This window comes from Colletes latitarsis, chromosome 6, assembly GCF_051014445.1.
Source record: "Colletes latitarsis isolate SP2378_abdomen chromosome 6, iyColLati1, whole genome shotgun sequence".
NCBI lineage: Eukaryota > Metazoa > Arthropoda > Insecta > Hymenoptera > Colletidae > Colletes > Colletes latitarsis.
In genome coordinates this window covers 3,611,416-3,631,930 of record NC_135139.1, presented here as the reverse complement: position 1 = coordinate 3,631,930, position 20,515 = coordinate 3,611,416, and the positions used below count along the sequence as shown (strand labels likewise).

The window sequence follows — 20,515 nt, the reverse complement described above, 5'->3', positions numbered from 1 at the left end:
AATCACAATCCTGCGTCCACGGTCGCGTCACGTGCGGCGTGCACTGCGATTGCTACAACGTCAGGCCTACAAAAGGAAAATCTCACGCCGCAATAACGAGATTTTCCAATAAATAAATGTCCGCAAACTAGGCTCGATTACAAAGAGCGAGCTTGGCTCCTACTCTTCGGAGTATGTATTGGCTGATGAAGTGAGATCGGCAAAGGGTCCATTCTTAATCATCGTCGGTTCAAGAATGACTCATGAAGATCTGCAAGCACCGACGGCCGCGGACCGGGCTGCGTCGCGCAGCCGCAGATCCGGGTAGCGACGCACCGGGCAGCGACGCGCCGCGTTTCGGCTGTCGATCTCTTTTCAATTGAAAACGTTTCTCTCTCTCTCTCTCTGGGCGCTAACGACATAATACCTGGAATCTGTTCTAAGAATCGAGAATTCCTGTGAAGTTAGCTAGCCAAAACACGTAAATGGCCGTGGTTTAATTATCTGTACGTTAAAAAAATTCAGCACCAGCTCAACTTTCTAGAATAGTGCGAATGCAACATAGAAAGGGGAATCGCGGCCGAGTTTCTCTGTCTCGGACAAACGCGATATTTAAACAAATTTAAAGTTACGAAATCAACTAACGTTTCCTATGTTTCTCTGATCTAGCATCAAGTTTGTCCATACTATCCGAATATTCAAATTCTTATAACTTAGTGGTTCCTCGATTTCACATCGAGTTTGTCCACGCATCCATTATCATCGTACCGCCTTTCTGATTTTGCATCAGGTTCGTCCGCATCCTACAGCTCCCTGATTTCGCATCAGGTTCGTCTGTGAATTATCAAACCTCCCAACAGTTCCTCGATATCGCATCGAGTTCGTTTGCGCGTGGTCCAACCTTGTTGAACTTGCTTTATTAACAATATAATAACAGTGAATTTTTACGTAAGCAGTAGTATATTAACTTTAATTGATATGAAGTTTCTTTATGGCACGTGCGGAACGAACTGGAATGAATGACAAAATAGTTAATGAAAAACAAAAATCGCAATATCGCAGATCGATAATTTCGACGTCACTCCACATGCTTCTATCACACACACACACACAAAACATTCATTCATTCAGATATCGTTGTCCTCCAACAAACCTCCTAGCAGGTCTCCGATTTTGCATTGGGTTCGTCTGCGTCGTCTTATCTTAATGGACAGCCTTAGATTTTTGTGTCCACTCATGGGAACGTGAACACCTTACGATGAATGACATTCAACCTGTCTTATAAAAATTCAGAGAGGCATATCAAAATTTCCTCGACGGGATTTTCACAGGGAGAGGGTGAATGCCACTTCCAACACACAATGCTGTGAACAAAAATCACCCACACGCGATCATACATGCCCCACGATTGTCCACAGTGTCCACAAGTGTCCACAAATAATCCTTTCAGGCACTAACCACTATGCAATTAATTAAACACGCCCTACGATTGTGTTATTTTTGAGTGTCTATGTACACGTGTATCACGATTCTTCCGAGCAAACGACGAACTGGCGGTCGTTGACTATTGGAGTTCATCTCCGGAAGAACTATTTAGGTATTTATAATTATTCTTTGAACGCGACATAACATACACGAAACACTTGTATTTTACTTGTTGGTTTAAGAATATATCTACTTTCACTATTAATTAGAGTTATCCAACTTCTTTAACCCATCATTATATAAAGCGATTATTATTAGTTAAACGTTCCCACAATAATATAACCTTACCGCTCGGGTTATATTATATTTATTAATTGAAAGTTACGAGGTTAATTAACATATCCTGAATCCAAATACAAATTCTTACAACCTAGTGGCTCCTCGATTTCGCATCGAGTTCGTCCACGCAATCTATTACCATCCTAGCGGCTCCCCTGATTACGCATCAGGTTCTTCCGCATCCTACAGTTCCCTAATTTCGCATCAGGTTCGTCCGTGCACCTAACTAACAAATTGATACCATATTCCATACTCTCTCTCGTACTCGCAGACCACGCGCGCTGCACGGCCCTGTCTCGTAACATTAGGAGGGTTTGTTTTAATAAGTATTCACTAATTGCTACTTAATACATGAAATATGTCTAAAATGTATCGCGTGAGTTGTCTTGACTGATTCTTTTTTACGACTGACTAGCTGGTGAATCGTCTAACCGTTGCCGATTCTGTCCTTTGTCAGTATTGAGTCTAGAGTGCGCGCGCGCGTCTGTGTGTGTGTGTGTGTGTGTGTGTGTGTGTGTGAAAGGAGAGATAAACGAGGCAAGTGGTTGCAACCCTAACGGACTGTCAGATGGCCCACATGTGCTTGTCTTCGCATACCTGGACCTCTCTTGTTCCAGCGATGTTTTGCACGCGGACCCAGAAACAGATGCACGCGGTGGAAAGTCTCCGGAATTGCCAAACGTGGCACCCTCCACCTTGGACGCCAAGTTACATTGGCATCGTTGCAACCCCCGCCACAAAAACCCTTGGTGGAAGGGGGTGTACAACCAAGGGGGTAGTCAACGTTTTGGCAAACGGCGGAAACGTTGACAGATCATTTTAGATTCGCATAGAGATTTGTCTTAAAAACCACATAGATTCGTTTTTGCTGTAGTAACAAATAGATTCACTTAGTCACACTTCGTTGTAATTATAGATTCGGGCACGTACTTGTATATTTTCTGTTGAGTTTAAATAAAACATTGAAATAAATTCGAAAAATAAACAAAAAGGGTGGTCCTTCGAGTTCATTTAGTAGGCACATTTCATGCAATAATTACAATATCTGAACGAACACACCTCAACCACGGATTTAACAAGTATATTTGAACAATTAGTAACAGTTCTATTCTTAAGTAACTCGGGTGAATCGTGGTATACGAACACATAGACGTTTGCGAATAACATAATAGCGGTGCATGTTTATTTAATTGCATAGTGCCTAAAAGGATTATTTGTGGACACTCGCGGGCACTGTGGACAATTGTGGAGCGTGTATGATCGCGTATGGCTGATTTTTGTGCACAACATTGCGTATTGGAAGTGGCATTCACCCTTTCTCTGTGAAAATCTTGATATGCCCTTCTGGATTTTCATAAGACAGATTGAATTTTATTCAACATAAGGTGTTTTTAGAGAGCCACTAGCACTGGCCTGCCGCTATCTTCCGTGTGTGCACAGCTGTTCACAGATTGCCGTTCTATAGGCGGAACTTTAAATGTTAATAACTTTTTAACGAAGCCTCAATTAACAAATTGGTATTCTTGATTTTCATCTTGTTTTAGCCTCTAGAATCTCCCATCACAATTTTTTACAGGGGTGGCTGGACACCCCTGTATATTTCTTGGTGACGAGGCCGTGAGGGACGGTGAACACACAGTATGACTGTCATTCAGTCAGTTAGTTAGACACAGTTAGAAAGACTTCGTTTTGACCCGCCGAGGTATTTGGTTATAACTTGCGCGTGGCACTTAACCTCAGTAAAATGTACATCTATATATGTATATCTTGATTTAGAGTAGCTATAGATTATTATTTATTCCACCGTCTACCAGCCTTCTCGCCACGGTACGTCTTCCTTAATACTATGCAATATTTGTTCGAAACATTTGTGTCGTGTATAAGTTTTGAAAGAATTACACGTTTATAGATAAAATGGACACACTGTATATGAAGTAAGTATCGATACCGATAAATATTATCACATTAAAACGTGATACAAAATATCTATATTTAAAATGAAAAGTATCGGTATATTAAATATTGATACTGTATTGCCAATCGCCATCACTAGCCTTGAGTACTATTCATACAAGGCCAAATGTAACTAATAAAAATCATTATACTTTGAAATGAAAAAACTTAGGTTATATAAAAGAGTATGGGATATTGTGCATTAAATATAACTTTTTTTTTAATAGTTAATTTCTAATTTATTGAATGTTAAATTATGAATACTTGTAATTTTGAACTATAATTTATTAAACAATTATTGTGTGTCATAATTATTAATTTGTTTGAAAAGTTAACTATCATTGTTTTTATTTTCTTTGATCGTAAATAAATTAGGCATTTTTGTAGTATTTCTAATTATATAAAAGAAATATTAATTTCATAATAGAATTCAAAACAAAGAATACACCTTATTGCTTTATAATTTTTGTTTTAGAAAATAAATAATTTTAAACATTATGAAGGCATTAACTTTTTTTGCAATTACTATACTTTGTGATTATAATTATTTAAAACTTTTATTGCTAATGCAATTGATGTTATGTATTAATTTAAAAATTTCATAAATACACAAACAGAAGAAATTGTGTTTAATACATGTAAACGTTAATTCGACGAAATGGATTACGTAAAATATTTCCTCTATTTTTAGAATAATATAATGAAAAAACGTATGTTTTTAGTGAAAGCATTAAGCGAATATCAATATTAGTATCTTTTGAAAGTATTTAAAATGGTAAATTAATGAAGTAAGTTGCTAAAATTTTTAATGAGTGATTATAAAATAGTAATAAGAAACATAGGAACCCAGCATAAAAAAGTGAAGACAATGCTAACTAATAGTTACTTAACTCTTTTAACTAATTGAAGTATTTTCATCATATTATATTATGCACACATAAAACTGTCACAAAAGCATTGTTTTTGTAATTCTAACTACAGAAGAAATATTTTGGATGTTAAAATAAGTATATCTTATATAATTAATAATGATTCATAATAGTTAATTCATATTCACAAAATTATAAGTAAAACTGTATAAAACTGTTACATATATTGAACAATATAAAAAGGAATTTACATATTAATCTAACAATAAGATTAGTTGAAAATGAAAAAATCCGTCACTATTACGACTATATTAAAACTTAACAATTACTTAATATACAATAAATAATTATGAATATAAATAATAAATTAGTAAAACAGGTAACAAAAATAATGTAGATAATATAAATGTAAAATAATTTCTATAAGATTAAAGTGTTATGTGATACAACACTTAAACTGGTATATTAAAAGAAAAAATTCAAAGTACACATTAATTGACTAGATTTGCAATTATCAATGAAACTTTTGTTTGATGTACATACTTTTAAAGCAAAATCCTTTTTAAATGTATGATCCTGTATAATTTAATCTCTTACACTTAATCATCTCGAATAGAAAATCAAATGCTAAATAAATTTAATAATGTCGAGTGGAAAAAAATAATAGAAAATCAAACTGATAAGAGCAATGTTTAATTATTTTTGTTGGTATTAAGTGTCACGTCCAGAGGTTCATCGATAGTTTGCGAAGGACTGAGTTCTTGTTGAGGCAGTTGATGAAATAAAGTTGAAATCGGTTTGTGCCGAGGTGGACCCTTCACAGTGAGGTCCATCTCAGCTTCTTGAGGTCTATCTTTGACAGTTAGGTTTGTATCTCTTTCTACTGGACTACCACACAATCTTGGTGGGGAGCCGCAACCACATTTCATTCTCTCTGGAGACTTTTCACAGGATACCGAATATCTGAAACAGGGAATTCATTTTTTATTATTATGTTTCAACGCTTTTCAATATACTTTGTTATGTTTTTATATAAGATAAACAAACAAATTCAATGATAAATTGTGAATTTTCCTACTCATACTGATTCTGAATCAGTTCAGAATCTCTCATATTAAATCTCTCATACTGAAAGTAGTTCAGATGAATTTTAAGTTGTAACAAATACTTTAATGTAATTTTAAGTATTATTTAAGTTTAACTACAGAAAAATGTAAGACTTTGTAACTATTATTAAATAAGACAAGCTAGTTAAACATAATAAAAATCACTAAAGTAGTTTGAATTATATTTATTAAATAGTTTTACTTAAACTATAAATGAAATAATACGTGATAATATTTAATGGTTTCGTTGTTGTTGACTACTTTCAATTAATTTATTGATTCTTACTTCAATAATATTAATTAAACGTACACTCATTGTTAAAGTTGTGTTGAGTTTGTTTCTGAATTTATTTTTTGTAATAATCAATGTCGAAAATCCATTTTTAACCAAATAAGTTGTTCTTTTTTTAAGAATTTCTTCTGATGTTGTTGATGACTCTAATTTTAAGCAATATAGTAATTCTTCATGTATATCTTTAGATGTATCATCTATATATCAGACATAAACCAATATATTTACATTAATTGATATATCTGTTGATTGGTCTAATTGAATTGTGCAATACTGAGATGCTTCTATGTATAGACATTCTCCACCAATTGTACTTCAATGTCATCAGATAAAACGATTATTCGTCGATTTATAATGTCGTTTGACAGAGGAATGCTATTTATTTTGTCTTCGTATTTTATGCCAAATAATTCATTACAAATGTTTTAATAACATTTTTACAATGATATAGCGCTTTCTTGTATTAAGAGATATGGAAGCCTGCTAAATAAGAACATTTCAGTAATTTTTTATCCATAGAAACAAATTTTGTTAACTTGCCTCTATCTGTTTTTAATTGATTACGTCTTTTTAAAAAGAAATCCGTAAGTTTATCTTTATTTAGGTCAAAATTTGTTTCCAAATGTCTTAATAGTTCATTAATTCGAAATGAGAAGTTAGCAAGTACATTTCCACAGATAACACATTGTGAAAAATCTTATCCATTTTGTTTTATGAAGGTGGAACCATAATTAATATATTTTTATTCATAATTATAAATAAAATTCTTGTCTTCTTTTGTTCTTTTTGCTACTGGGTTGCTTGAAGTACTAGGCATTTCTGCATCTTTATTATCTGAACTAGTTTTTTTTTTCTTTTATTCTAAAAAAATGAGATAAATTGTTTTGTTCACTTATTATAAACACTTAGAAAAAGACGAAACACAAAAAAAAGACAAATACTTAAATTAGAAATGTACCTAATATTATCAAATCTCAGCTAAATGGCATCTATATGTCAAACATTTAAGGGGTGATTCTAGAGGCCAAAATAAGACGAAAATCAAGAATACCAATTTGTTGATGGAGGCTTCGTTAAAAAGATATTAACGTTTAAAGTTCCGCCCGTACTGAATTTTTTTCTCGAAAGTGCGTAGGATTTTGGGGGTATGTATAATGACCAAAAATGATTGTAATTGACCCCTGCAACCGAAAATAATTTTTCCAGAACAATTTGAAAAATTTTTTTTTGCCGAAAAATTTCGGCACCTACCTGATTTTTTTTCTCGAAAGTGGATAGGAATTCGGAGGTATGTGTATTCACCAAAAATGATTGTAATTGACTTCCGCAACCGAAAATAATTTTTCCAGAACGATTTGAAATTTTTGAATTTAATTGTTAATAACTTTTTAACGAAGCCTCCATCAACAAATTGGTATTCTTGATTTTCGTCTTATTTTGGCCTCTAGAATACCCCATTAAATTTTTTTCCAGGGGTGGCCGAACACCCTGTATATTTGTCGCAATTATGGAAGTAAATAATCGATAGGTACATAATAAGTCTCAATTTTTCCGCCAAGATTTGATTTATATTTAGCTTTCTGTTGTAAAAACAGTGTTTATTATCCTTATGTTTAATATTGTAACTTATTTTAATAAATAATTTGATTTCTTTGAAGATAAATGTGTGTTATTATTGACTCCAGTCTCTTCTACTTGAGCGTTCCACTCTTGACTTCGAGTACTATTACTAATAAGAACGTTTTCTCTTGGGTCTTCTTCTATTTGATTGAGTCTACAATTTAACAGCAACACAACCAAATCTATGATCAGAGGTCTGGTTATGAAGTAAAAATTTTATACACCACACTGTCATTCTTCTAAAGACTTTTTCAAATGAGACTAGTAAACTCTTCTGAAACTTCAACATTAAATATTTTCTAACCCGTAAACCGAAATTAATCTTTATTTTCAATGTTTTAAGTTCTATTACTGTTTAGCAGCTCATCTAAATGATCGCATCTATTAGACGCAATTTTTCAGAAAAATATGATCAAAATCATTAAAATATTCTCTATAAAATATGGTTAGTTCTAGACTGGGCACTTCAAAATTAACATTACAATGAACTAATAAAGATTATAGGGCGTTTCGTACATTATATGATATAAATTAAGTCTAAAAATTGGCATTTATAGCCGATCAATGTTACCTTGCATATCTCTAAAACAGTTTTACTAACCCACTCTTCGTCAATGACACTTTTTCCATGATAATCAGACTAGTAAATATTTGTTTGCTTCATCTTTCATTATTTGTAAAGTAAAAGTGTTATTGTTCGATGGAAACCACGAGAAGGTGGTGGGTACTTCTTCCATCAGGAGAGGATAAATACGAGATGGAGAGGTAGCAAGGATGGAATCATTTTGAACTGCGTATTTCACAGGTTGCAGGTAATGATTTAGTTGAAACCATTGCAGTGTGTTGAAACAGTTTTACATAAGTTGTTGTCCTGTGACATTATCGTAAAACTATGTAAATCACTAGTGTCACTGATTATTGAAACTGCTGCAAAGCAAGCTTGTAAACAAGCAGATATGTTTATTTATCCTGACTAATGTAACCAAATATGACGTTGATGAAAAATGTTTTTGTACGTTCAAACAAATCGCGACATATAATAATATAATTTTCTACCAGTCTCTGTAAGTGTATGCACAATCCAAGTGTTTTTTTACTTCTGTAACTCTATCATATTATTAAATGCTACAGTAGTAACATCGAAATTGTTCAGACGTTGTGTTCAATTTATAAAATTGTAATAATATGACGCCTATAATTGCAATCAAATGTTCGTAAAATCGATTGTCGTGTCAAAAGTTAGAATCGCGATCGATCAATAATCGGACTGGCTGAAAATCGAAACTTCTAGAAGTATTTTCGTTATGGAAAATAAGAATCACGGCCGATCAATATATTTGTCCTTTGTTAATCGAAGTTTCTAGAAACTTTCCTCTATGGAAACAAACAGGAACCGCGACCGATCGATAGACTGGTTGACATTAATCGAAGCTTCGCGAAATCGCTAATGAACGCCCGCGCGCTTATTAGGCCCGCTCGCGATTAGCAACAAACTCCCTTTAAATAACGAGTCGTGACGACACGCGGTCATTATGCCGCTGCATCTGCCAGATTGAAGAGTAAGTGACGGTTGTTCACCGATCAGGAGTGTACAGTTGAAATAAACCGGACGCCTGATCGACAGAGTGGTGCATCGGGAGTGTACGGTTGAAATAAATTGGACGCTTGTTTATAAATTCTTGCGTTAAAGGTGTAAAATCTGACAGAGTAATTCTACGATTTCTTGTATCCTTTATCCTATTATCCGCATGGGTTCAATTAATTCATTGTTAACCGGTCGGAGTTAACAAGAAAAGTTGAAATATGCCTGTACGTCTGTATAAATGTATCTAACAAAGTATATGTCCATTTGTGTTTCTGGAATCCTTATCTAAAAAATTATTCTGTGATTTTCCCGAAATCCTATTTCTACAAAATTCATTTCACTTTCGTATTGTATAAATGGTCGTCGGGAAATATACAGAGTGTACTATGAGTACTTGATCAAAACTAGAAAGAAATGTTATGAAGAGTGTTTCAAATTATCTGTCCATCCCTTTTAAAATGAAAAGTAGTGATTTTTATAAAAAATCCAAAAAATTTTAATAGTTAAGTCGGGTATACTCTATGAAATGGTAATAATTTCCGTACCAACCGGAAATCATTTTTTAAATGAAACGTGGTATTGTTTTTTATACAGGGTGTTCGGCATCTATATATCAACAATTTAAGGGATGACTCTAGAGGCCCAAATAAAGCGAAAATCCAAAATAGTAATTTGTCAATTGAGGTTTTGTTTAAAAGTTATTAACATTTAAAGATCCACCTGTAAAACGATAATCTGCGAATGGCTGCGTACGCGCGATAGATCGCGGTAGGACGGTCCTAGTAGTTCTCACACAGCATGAAAAAATTCTATTTGCTGACGTATCGACAATCTTAGATTTTTGTGTCCACTCATGGGAACGCAAACACGTTGAATGATATTCAACCTGTCTTATGAAAATTCAGAAAAGCATATCCAAACACTCTTATTCAACGTAACGTGTTTGTATTCCCATGAGTTAACACAAAAATGTAAGACTGTTTGTTGAATACAGAAACATGCGGAGCGAAATTTGCTTTTTATAAATTATTATTTAGTTCACTTGTAACTATTTAGTTTAATTATATATAGTTTTGATTTGATTTGTTTGTTAATTTCACCGTCGAGAATTAGAAGATAAGATCTGAATTCCTGTATTTATGTATGTACACTATATTGTAACTGCTATGTTCATAAGAGTTTGGATTGTAATAAAAATAGTGGAAGCACGAGCGGGAAGGAAGACAATTCTACAGATATAAACTGGTTGGCGATCTCATTGCGTGCACAGGGGCGCTTTAGCGTCCTTGAGGCCGTTCAAGCCACGGCTAGGTGGGATGCCTACGACATCCCACTGAGGCCGCTTTTGACCCCGAGAGGGAGATGTTTATCTTGTGTTGTGAGGGTTCGCGGACGGATAATCACAATGGTGATTTCCGAGTCGCTCAGGCTAACCTAGGAGTAAAGCCGCTAGGTAGCAGAAATCGCTTTTCAATTGTGGTAGAGGTAGAGTCACGCGCTTACTTAAGCGGAATTCGAGCCGCGGAATGAGGATTTTGATTTTGATTCGGTCCCATCTTCCTTCCCGTTCTGCTTCACGACCAGTGGCAATAAATTGAGGTCGAAACATTTGTGCTTGTTGTTTCTTTTCTCCTCTACGCTGAGACGGCGCGTATAATAGTCAGTCCGGGATCCGTCTAGTACTGTTGATACGTCGATAAGTAAGTTTCTCATGTTGAGGGAGAACCACCAGAACCGACCTGCCGTAACCTCCCGTACGGACGCAGCTGTTCGTAGATTGTCGTTTTACAGATGGATCTTTAAATGTTAATAACTTTTCAACAAAACATCAATTAACAAATTACTATTCTTGATTTTCGTCTTATTTTGGCCTCTAGAATCACCCCTTAAATTTTTGACATATACGAGGGTCGTATGAAAAGTTTTGAGTCTAACATAGAAACAAGTATTTTTTCGGTCAAATATAGCTTTATTTTTCAACATAGTGTCCTTTTAAGTCATCAATACACTTTTCCCAGCGATGCTGTAACCTTTCCTAATAGTAGTTGGTGTCTTGCCCTACAAAATAGGCATTTATGTATGAGATGACCTCCTCGTTCGATGGAAATCTCTGTCCTGCAAGCGATATCTTAAGCTTAGGAAAGAGAGAATAGTCGCTGGGGGCTAGATCTGATGAATACGGTGGGTGGTCAACCAATTCGAAACGTAATTTGTGAATTTTGGCCATGGCGACCGCCGAAGTGCAAGTTGGTGCGTTGTCTTAATGGAACAGCACTTTCTTCTTTTTCAAATGCGGCTGTCTTTTTGCAATTTCTGCCTTCAGCTTATCAAGTAATGATGCGTAATACGCTCACGTTATTGTTTTACATATTGTTATTCCATCACCTTCCCGGTCGATGGAACCGTCTTCGACTTTTTTGGAGCACGTTCACCTTTTGCAGTCCACTTTTTTGATTGTTTTTTCGTCTCAGGAGTATAGTGGTGGATCCAAGTTTCATCGACAGTTATGAATCGGCTCAAAAAATCTAATTCGTTTCACTTAAACCGCTCCAACAGAGCCTTGCAAATGTTCATTCGATTGCGCTTTTGGTTAAAAGTGAGCAAGCGCGGCACCCAACGTATGGATAGCTTATACATGTCCAACTTTTCAGCCAATGTATGATAAACGCGTTTTTTTGATATGCCTATAGTCTTTGCTATTTCTCTAACCTTGATTCGACAGTTGTCCACTACCATTTTGCGAAAATTTTCGATGTTATTGGTGGTAGTCGCAGTTTTTGGCCGCCCCAAACGCTCATCATCAGCTAAACTGGTATGACCACATTTAAATTCAGCTGCCCATCTTTTCACGGTGGTACATGATGGGGCAGAGTCCCCGTAAACAGCGTCGATCTGAGTTTCAATGTGCGCAGGCGTATTGCTTTTCAAATACAAGTATTTTATCACGGAACGATACTCAATTTTTTCCATCTTTACAAAAATACTGACATCGATTGACACAAACGACTGCCAAACATCAACTGAGCGTCCAGAATTGCTGAAACTTTCACAGACAATTGTCAAAGCATATACCACTGAACCAGAATGGTTTTGACGAGAAACGCCACCTTCGTGTCGAGGATCAAAACTTTCCAGACGACTCCCGTAGATGACCAATATTCTTGTTACGAGCCAGGGATGTGCAGCGCGCGTGGCCTGCGAGTGCGAGAAAGAGTATGGAATATGGTATCAGTTCATTAGTAAGGTGCACGGACGAACCCGATGCAAAATTAGGGAGCTGCTAGGATTGTTGATAACGAGAACGAATTCGATACGAAATCAGGGAGCCGTAGGAGGGTGAAACGTCGTGAACGAACCCAATGCGAAATCGGGAAATCACTACGATAAAACGGCGCATATAGACCCAATGCGAAATCGTAGAGCTGCTAGGAGGTTGAATAATTCACAGACGAACCTAATGCCCACGCACCCGTTTGGTTGTCCAGGCGGCAGGGGAGGTGAACTCCTACGGGGCGCGTCTACAGGTGGCGGATAGGGGTAGCCGCTGGGATGGGATGCGGGGATGAGGTTATCAACCTGAGAAGACTGGTGGCCGCATCCTCGCATGACATCCCGGAGGTCGGAGCGAAAGCTCGCGCGGACCAAACACCGGTATGAATGTGTTGCGTGTGTGAATGTGTATGTGAGTGGTCCGGAGCATGGGATATTTGCCGTGGGTTTTACCTAAGGCTGCAGGTTGGCCAGTTGGCTGCGGATGAGTCCTGCGACCAACGTGGCCACCCGGCCGACGGCTTAGTCCCATATCACGGGGCCGCGGGCGCTGGTGACCAGGCGCCTGCGGTTGAGTGGGAATGTGGTGGGAGGCACTCCTCCCACATTCCCGGGGGACTCTGTGACGGCTGAATTTAAATTGTGAAATTATAATTGTAATTATGGTTGGGATTACAATAAAGAGAAATAGAAAAATTTTTTATTTTAATAACAAAATTTAGAGATCAATATCTCTTATCATAAATAAATAAATCAATCAATAAAAGTTGTATATTTAATATTAAAATCTAAGATGAAATATTTAATAAATTGTTTCATGGACGTATGTAATCAAATGGATAACTATAGTTGAAACAGAAACTGAATATTTGAAGAAATCGGTATTTTAGTAGTGTAACACGATATAATTATTAAGGATAAAAAATAAGATTAACGACGCAACTTTCGTCGAACGAAAGCCAGCACGGCTATACCGCGCTGGCTATACATACATGGGGTAGTTGAAACAGGGCAACTTTTGCCGAAAAACGGCAGGTAACTGCTAAAAATAGTTTGGGATAGCCAACCAGCGACGGCCAGGCCAGCGCTCGGCCTGGGCCCAGCGCATTTTCCGGGTATAAATATGGGCCTTTCGGCCCATACTAGTCAGTCGCTACCCGACTTTGTACGAGAAAGTCCTCCAGTGCCGGCTTCTACGCGGATGTGCCAAGCTGCGGGAAACTACTTGCTATCCAGTTGGGTGCCCTCACCAGGGAAAGCTCCTCAGTGCTGGCTCCTACGTGGATGTGCCAAGCTGCAGGAAAGCACCCACAGAACCCGTACGGGAACATCAACCGAACCTTCGCTTTTGCCGAAGTTACGCGCCCCTACGAGACCCAGTACGCGGCACCTATGCGGAGCGTCGCCACCAGTCTCCTAGGCCCTGCGCCTTCGCCCAAACGACGACCAACCTTTGACGGTAACGGACCTGCCGCCGGAGTTTCTGTAGCAACCTATGACCAATAAACTTACGAGTCCGCCCTCGGGGTTTTGACTCTACTACCGAAGCGAAGCCTTGGTGCCTTTTTAATCACCTACACCCTCACCTACACCCTCTCCCCGTAACCCTCTCCTCTTCCTTCCAATACATCCCCGCAACTCACCCTATCCCCCTTACAGTAGTCGTTTTGTAGTTGATATACATATTTTCCGAAAAAATAATTAAGACAAAACTTTTATACTTTTTAGTATAGAATTCTAATGTGTAAAAAAAATCACGTTCCATTTAAAAAGTTTGACTTCCGGTACGAAGAACCTATTTCCGTCTGTTACCAGAAATTGAAATTATTATCATTTGATAGAGCACATCCCATTGAGTTATCAAATTTGTTGGTGTTAAAGTTATATCAATAAGTACGTGATTTATTGTAAAATGAAAAAGTATGCCAATACAGCTACAAAAAACGTGGTCGGTCTCCTCGCCAGCTAGCCGGCCGCGGATAACTGACGAACGCACTCTCGCCTTATTCTCCGCGTTCTTGGGATGGTCACACACATTTAATGTATAGGGTTTTCTTTTGTTACTCCACACGGCCCCTAAAACTCTATATTTTTCGAGAAAAGCATCTAAGTAATTTTATTATTAATTTGACTTGTATGTATTTATAAGTCCTAGCTTGCACCTCAAATTAAAAAAATCTTGGCTTTGTTCAAGCCTTAGTAAACACATCAGCTAATTGCTCATCCGTTCTAACATGCGTTACAATAATTTCATTTTTGTCATATAAATCGCACACAAAATGATATTGTAGGAAACGAGCGGTCATCGATAGAGTGAATGTTGTTTTGTATGCATGTGTGCGGAAGTCCGGCCGAACATCGAGAACGTGGGAACGTCTAGAACATGCGGCCGGGCGAGAATGATAGGAACGCGGAATATTTGAGCGCGGTATGATCTGGGTGTGTGTGTGCATGTATGTTGGAAACCGCGGAAACGCGGAAAAACATCTAGAACATTCGGCCAGGGCAAGATAAAAGGCGGGCGTCCGCGACATTCAGGGCTTTTGATTATGATCATTTGACGAATGGTGTCCGGCCGAGTACATCGCGAATTGTATTAGATATTTGTAAATTCTAATCCTACAATATCTTGTATCAATATTTTTACAACGTTGATGCAATTTCGCATTTTTAATTATCTTTATCGCAGTCATATTATCAACAAACATAACATAATTTTCAATTTCACAACGGCAATCAACAAACATTTTCTGAGCCATATTACTTCTTTCCCCGCTAAAGTCGCGCTTACATACTCCGCTTTCATCGTAGATAAGATAACTCTTGTTGTTTACTTGCCACGTAATAGCAACATTCGCGAATTTACAAACCATGCCCACTGTCGACATTCAAAATTCTTTATCTCCAGCAAAATCTGCATCGCTATATGCTTCAAAATTACCAGTTTTACAATAGAGTAAACCTATATCAATGCTGCTCTTCAAATATTTCAGAATTCGTTTTACTAGCTGCCAGTGTGCCTCACTTGGATTTTCGAAAGCTCTAGTAGCAATATTCACTGCAAAACTAATATCAGGTATACTAACTACTTGTGAAAACATAAGATTGTCAAAAGCTTCGCGGTATGGCGTTCTATACTTTCGATTTTTAACATCGATCGAATTCCATCCTGTTTCAATAGGAGTAGAAATCCAATTCCCGTCAAACATTTTAAATCTTTCTAAAGCCTTTTCGGTATACCGTCTTTGGCTAATAAAGATAGATTTTTACAGTGTGTTTTATACTTTTACTACTCAAAAAATCATTGACGCTTTTATTTTTATATTCTTTACCGTCATCGCTATGAACCTCTTTTACATTTTCTCCAAACTGATTTTCAATCTTAAAGCAAAAAATGTTTAATCTTTGAAAAACCTTTGATTTTTCGCGCAAGAAATAAATTTTCCTGAAATCCGAAAACTCGTTCTTAAAAATCAAACTATACCGTTTTTTGCCAAGAGATTCTTACTGCATCGGCCTGCATACACAATACGTATAACTTTACGAACTTTCGTGGCATGTCCAACTCTTTCATGAGTTTTTACCATCACAAAAATCGTTTATTACTAAAACATCTATACCCATATTTTTCAAAAAATGTTCGACGTGCCTCTTGTCTTGATGACAAAGTAGTTCATGCCACAATTGTAAAGTGTCTAATTTATTAATAGTATTACATTCTTTTGGTAGTACCACACGCAAATCCATTTTATACAGTTCACCATGATTCGACGCAGTCGCTATAATTTTTTCTTTAAGCATGAACAAACATTTACTCCCGAAATCAGTAATCAGAAAATTTATACTTTTTTTTAGCAGCCGTTTGTAACGCGTATATCCCACTCCTGGGACCGTTCGCTGTCGAGCCGCCAGAGACCGAGTTTTCGCGACCGGTGGTTCGCCGCGCGGCCGCTAGGAGTCTTCGCTCCCTCTCAATTAAGTACGGGCCGAGCGGATATTAAAACCAGGTCACCGGTTACATTCGGAGATTTGTTTTGTTCGCTAAATCTAGATTAAGTGGTGAGAGATTCCGTACAAGCAATACGTGATTTACACGAGCTTCATTTTTGGAAAACGCGAGAGTGCAAGGGGCACTCTCGTTACCAATCCGCCATTCTTACCCAGCAACCCTAAGTTATTGTGATCAATTTCACTCCTACCATTCCTACTCGGGCCCTGCCAATAACGTAAGCCTTTCGATAACATAGGTAGGCCATTGCCTTATTCCGCTCCTTACACGGCCATGCCGCCCGCGGACGCCCACCGTATCTATCCAGCGACCCTAAGTTATTATGGTCAATTCCGATCCTACTATTCCTACCAGGCCCTGCGAAGAATCGGCAAGTCTTCCGGTAATGTAGGCAGAGGGTATTGTATCTCTGAACCCGTGTAGCCAGATCGGGCATATTTGAGTGCATCGAAATCGACAATAGTGACGATGAACTTCCTTAGCCTCTAACGGAGTGGTAGGGATAGCAGGCATATACTACCGCACGAGCTACCTGTACATAGGTGAGCTCGGCACTTCGCACAATTTCGGGAAAACGATAAAGAACGCTAGTGCGAGCCTTTCCTTCTTTCTCTTGTAAATGAGAAATAGTTGAAATACGACCTCGTGATAATCGGCATACGAATCCAAGTTTCGACTGCCCCAGCATTTTTATTTTCCGACCTAAGATATAAGGATGGTATCATAATGAAAAAAAAATTTCGATAATTTTTTTTAGCGTAAATACACGTTTTAAGACCCCCTAATCATATTGTGACTATTAAAAAAAATGAAATTTTTTTTGTTTCCATGCTACTAACTTGATTGCGTCTAAACGGCTGAATGAATTTCAATGAAACTTTATATTTAAGTCTATGTTCTCGTTTCAAGGTCTGATTAGATTTTGAGCGTGATCAGCTTTTGGATAATGATTATTATACGTCTTGTAGTTTTTTAATTATTCTGATACATATACATTATTTGTAAAAATTTTTTAAAACGATTTATATAAATCTTAAGAAGGATTAAGATCAAATAAACTTTTCTCTTACCTTTTCTAGAAAGGAAAAATTAAACGAAATCTTATACATTGCATACCTACCTAAACCACATTAAAAACGTATTCCACAAATATTTTAGAATAATGTTGTTCAAAGGAGTCTCACTCTTAAAGGATTAATTAAGAAATAAATATTTAGAAATTGAAATAAGTAAAATTTATTAAAATGAAAAACCACTCTTAACCAGTACCGTGCACGCTGTAACAATCTTCAGTGTCACGAGCCAGGGCCGTGCTGCACGCGTGGCCTGCGAGTGCGAGAGAGAATATGGAATATGGTATCAATTTGTTAGTTAGGTGCACGGACGAATCCGATGCGAAATCGGGCAGCCGCTAGGATAGTTGATAACGAAGACGAACCTGATGCGAAATCAGGGAGTCTCTGGGATGGAGTCACGTACGCACAAACCTGGTGCGAAACCAGGGAGCCGTAGGAGGGTGAAACGTCGTGAACGAACCGATGCGAAATCGGGGAGTCACTAGGATTGTTGATAACGACGCAGACGAACCCAATGCGAAATTGGGGAGCTGCTAGGAGGTTGGAAGACGCGCAGACGAACTCGATGCGTAATCGAGGAGCTGCTGGGAAGTTGGATAAATCACAGACGAACCTGATGCGCCACGCACCCGTTTGGTTGTCCAGGCGGCAGGGGAGGTGAATCCTTCCATGCACCTGTTTGGTTGTCCAGGCGGTAGGGGTAGTGAACCCCCCACGCACCCGTTTGGTTGTCCAGGCGGCAGGGGAGGTGAACTCCTACGGGGCGCGTCTACAGGTGGCGGATAGGGGTAGCTGCTGGGATGGGATGCGGGGATGAGGTTATCAACCTGAGAAGACTGGTGACCGTATCCTCGCATGACATCCCGGAGGTCGGAGCGAAACTCCCGAGGACCAAATACCGGTATGAATGCTTTGTGTGTAAATGTGTGCGTGAGTGGTCCGGGGCATGGGATATTTGCCGCGGGTTTTACCTAAGGCTGCAGGTTGGCCAGTTGGCTGCGGAAGAGTCTTGCGGCCAACGTGGCTACCCGGCCGGCGGCTTAGTCCCATGTCACGGAGCCGCGGGCGCCGGTGATCAGGCGCCTGCGGTTGAGGGGGAAGGCGATGGGAGGGGTGCCTCACATCGGGAGGGGCCTGAAAAGGCACGACGCGGCGGGGGACTCTCTGATGTCTCACTAGAGTTCCCGGCCCGTCGCCAGGCGTCTGAGGATGGTCACCGTGGGGTTTTAGCCGGTAAGAGTCCGACACTACGCGCCGGTCCGCCCTTTGAGTGGGCCCGCGGGTGTCCATGAGGATTTCTCCACGTACAAAAAAAAAAAACGAACCCGATGCGAAATCAGGGAGCTGTAGGATGCGGATGAACCTGATGCGAAATCAGGGAGCCACTAGGATGGTAGTAGATTGCGTGGACGAACTCGATGCGTAATCAAGGAGCCACTAGGTTGTAAGAATTTGTATTTGGATTCAGGATATGTTAATCGATCACATAACTTTCAATTATTAAATATAATATAACCCGAGCGGTAAGGTTATATTATTGTGGGAACGTTTAACTAATAATAATCGCTTTATATAATGATGTGTTAAAGAAGTTGGATAACTCTGATTTAATAATGAAACTAGATATATTCTTAAACTAACAAGTAAAATACAAGTGTTTCGTGTATGTTATGTCGCGTTCAAAGAATAATTATAAATACCTAAATAGTTCTTGCTCGGTGTTGACGCACTGGCGATGCGGGGGTATGTCAATAGAAAATAAAGGCCGTAATGGAATTTATACCGATTCACGGATTCTATATGGTTTAATATTGATACGACAGGGTACTGTAGCCCGATCTCACGAAATACAACTGACTATCAAAAACCGTATACGCGTAACGAGAGACGTGGTGTTGACACTAAACGTGACGGTACGATTATGATCCCCCGAGTAATGAAATCACGGGGTTTATATACCAAAAAATCTGTGGGGGCGGATTCAAAAGTACGTTAGAAATTACCGTGTGCAGTATTCTCCGAATTATATTAATTAACGGGCTGCTGTATCGCGACGGAAGTGACCCCCATTTCAAAGGTTAAATAAGTAGCAGGGCGATTTCCTAATGCACGCAAGTGACAAGGAAAATTTAGGGAACGAAACGTTCGACATACGTAACGTCAGTAACAAATATTTTGTAAAGATATGATTTAAATAGGAAAATGAATTGCTACAGAAATAGATTAATACTGATTTTTCCCGCTATGTTTTTCAATAACCATATCAATTTGTTACACAGAATCAAATGTTATATACATATTTGACTTAACTTTACATGACAAAATAATCGAAATATTGGAGAAACAATAACGTGCACGTTACCGTCCAATAGAAATCTGATGGATCTCAATTTCCCTCCTGTTGGAAATTCCGACACTTTCCCCATAAGCACAGGGCACGACGAGAGGCAAGGCGTCGCGTAGAAGAGCGGACCCCAGCAACGAGTGCCGGGCCCTGTCGTAAACCACCCTCGAAGGCTCTTGAAAAGCCTTCGTCAAGAGGACTGCATGGGGACTTTTCCTGTTCCGGGGAAGGCATTTCTTTCCAAGCTATTAACTGCGTTGCATCGTCCGGAGCTCAGCGACAGCAGAATATTATTATTGTACTTTTTATTGTTTCCTTACACTCTTTCCATTAGGATGTAAAAAATCCTTATTTATTTGTAACATTACTACACGCCGTATATTAAAATGTCCACATTCGTCTTGCCTTTCTTTTCATTCCCCACTGAATTCATTACTGTAAAATGGAATACACTAAATTGACTGCTATTCATGTAGTAGAATTTTATTTTTAATTCTTGTCCTTTAAAAACCTACGGAGACTAGACTATGTATGTATATCTACGCCAGCGACCCGCGAGGAGTATAAACAAAACACTATCGTCAACCTGCATGAGTCACTGCTGTAACAGCAGATAGGAAAAATAGAGATAAAGTTTATTTGATCTTA

The 20,515-nt window shown here is 38.2% G+C and overlaps 1 protein-coding gene across 3 annotated transcripts in view; it reads right to left on the bottom strand.

Annotated features, from left to right (window-relative positions):
* Positions 1-4,204: 4,204 nt before the first annotated feature.
* Positions 4,205-20,515, bottom strand: part of LOC143342752 (uncharacterized) — a 128,419-nt gene continuing 112,108 nt past the window's right edge. For all 3 annotated transcript variants that reach the window (XM_076766956.1, XM_076766957.1, XM_076766958.1), the window contains one exon: positions 4,205-5,528. In XM_076766956.1, coding sequence (XP_076623071.1) covers positions 5,258-5,528 — 271 coding nt within the window. In that variant the 3' untranslated portion in view covers positions 4,205-5,257. The remainder of the gene's footprint in view (positions 5,529-20,515) is intronic.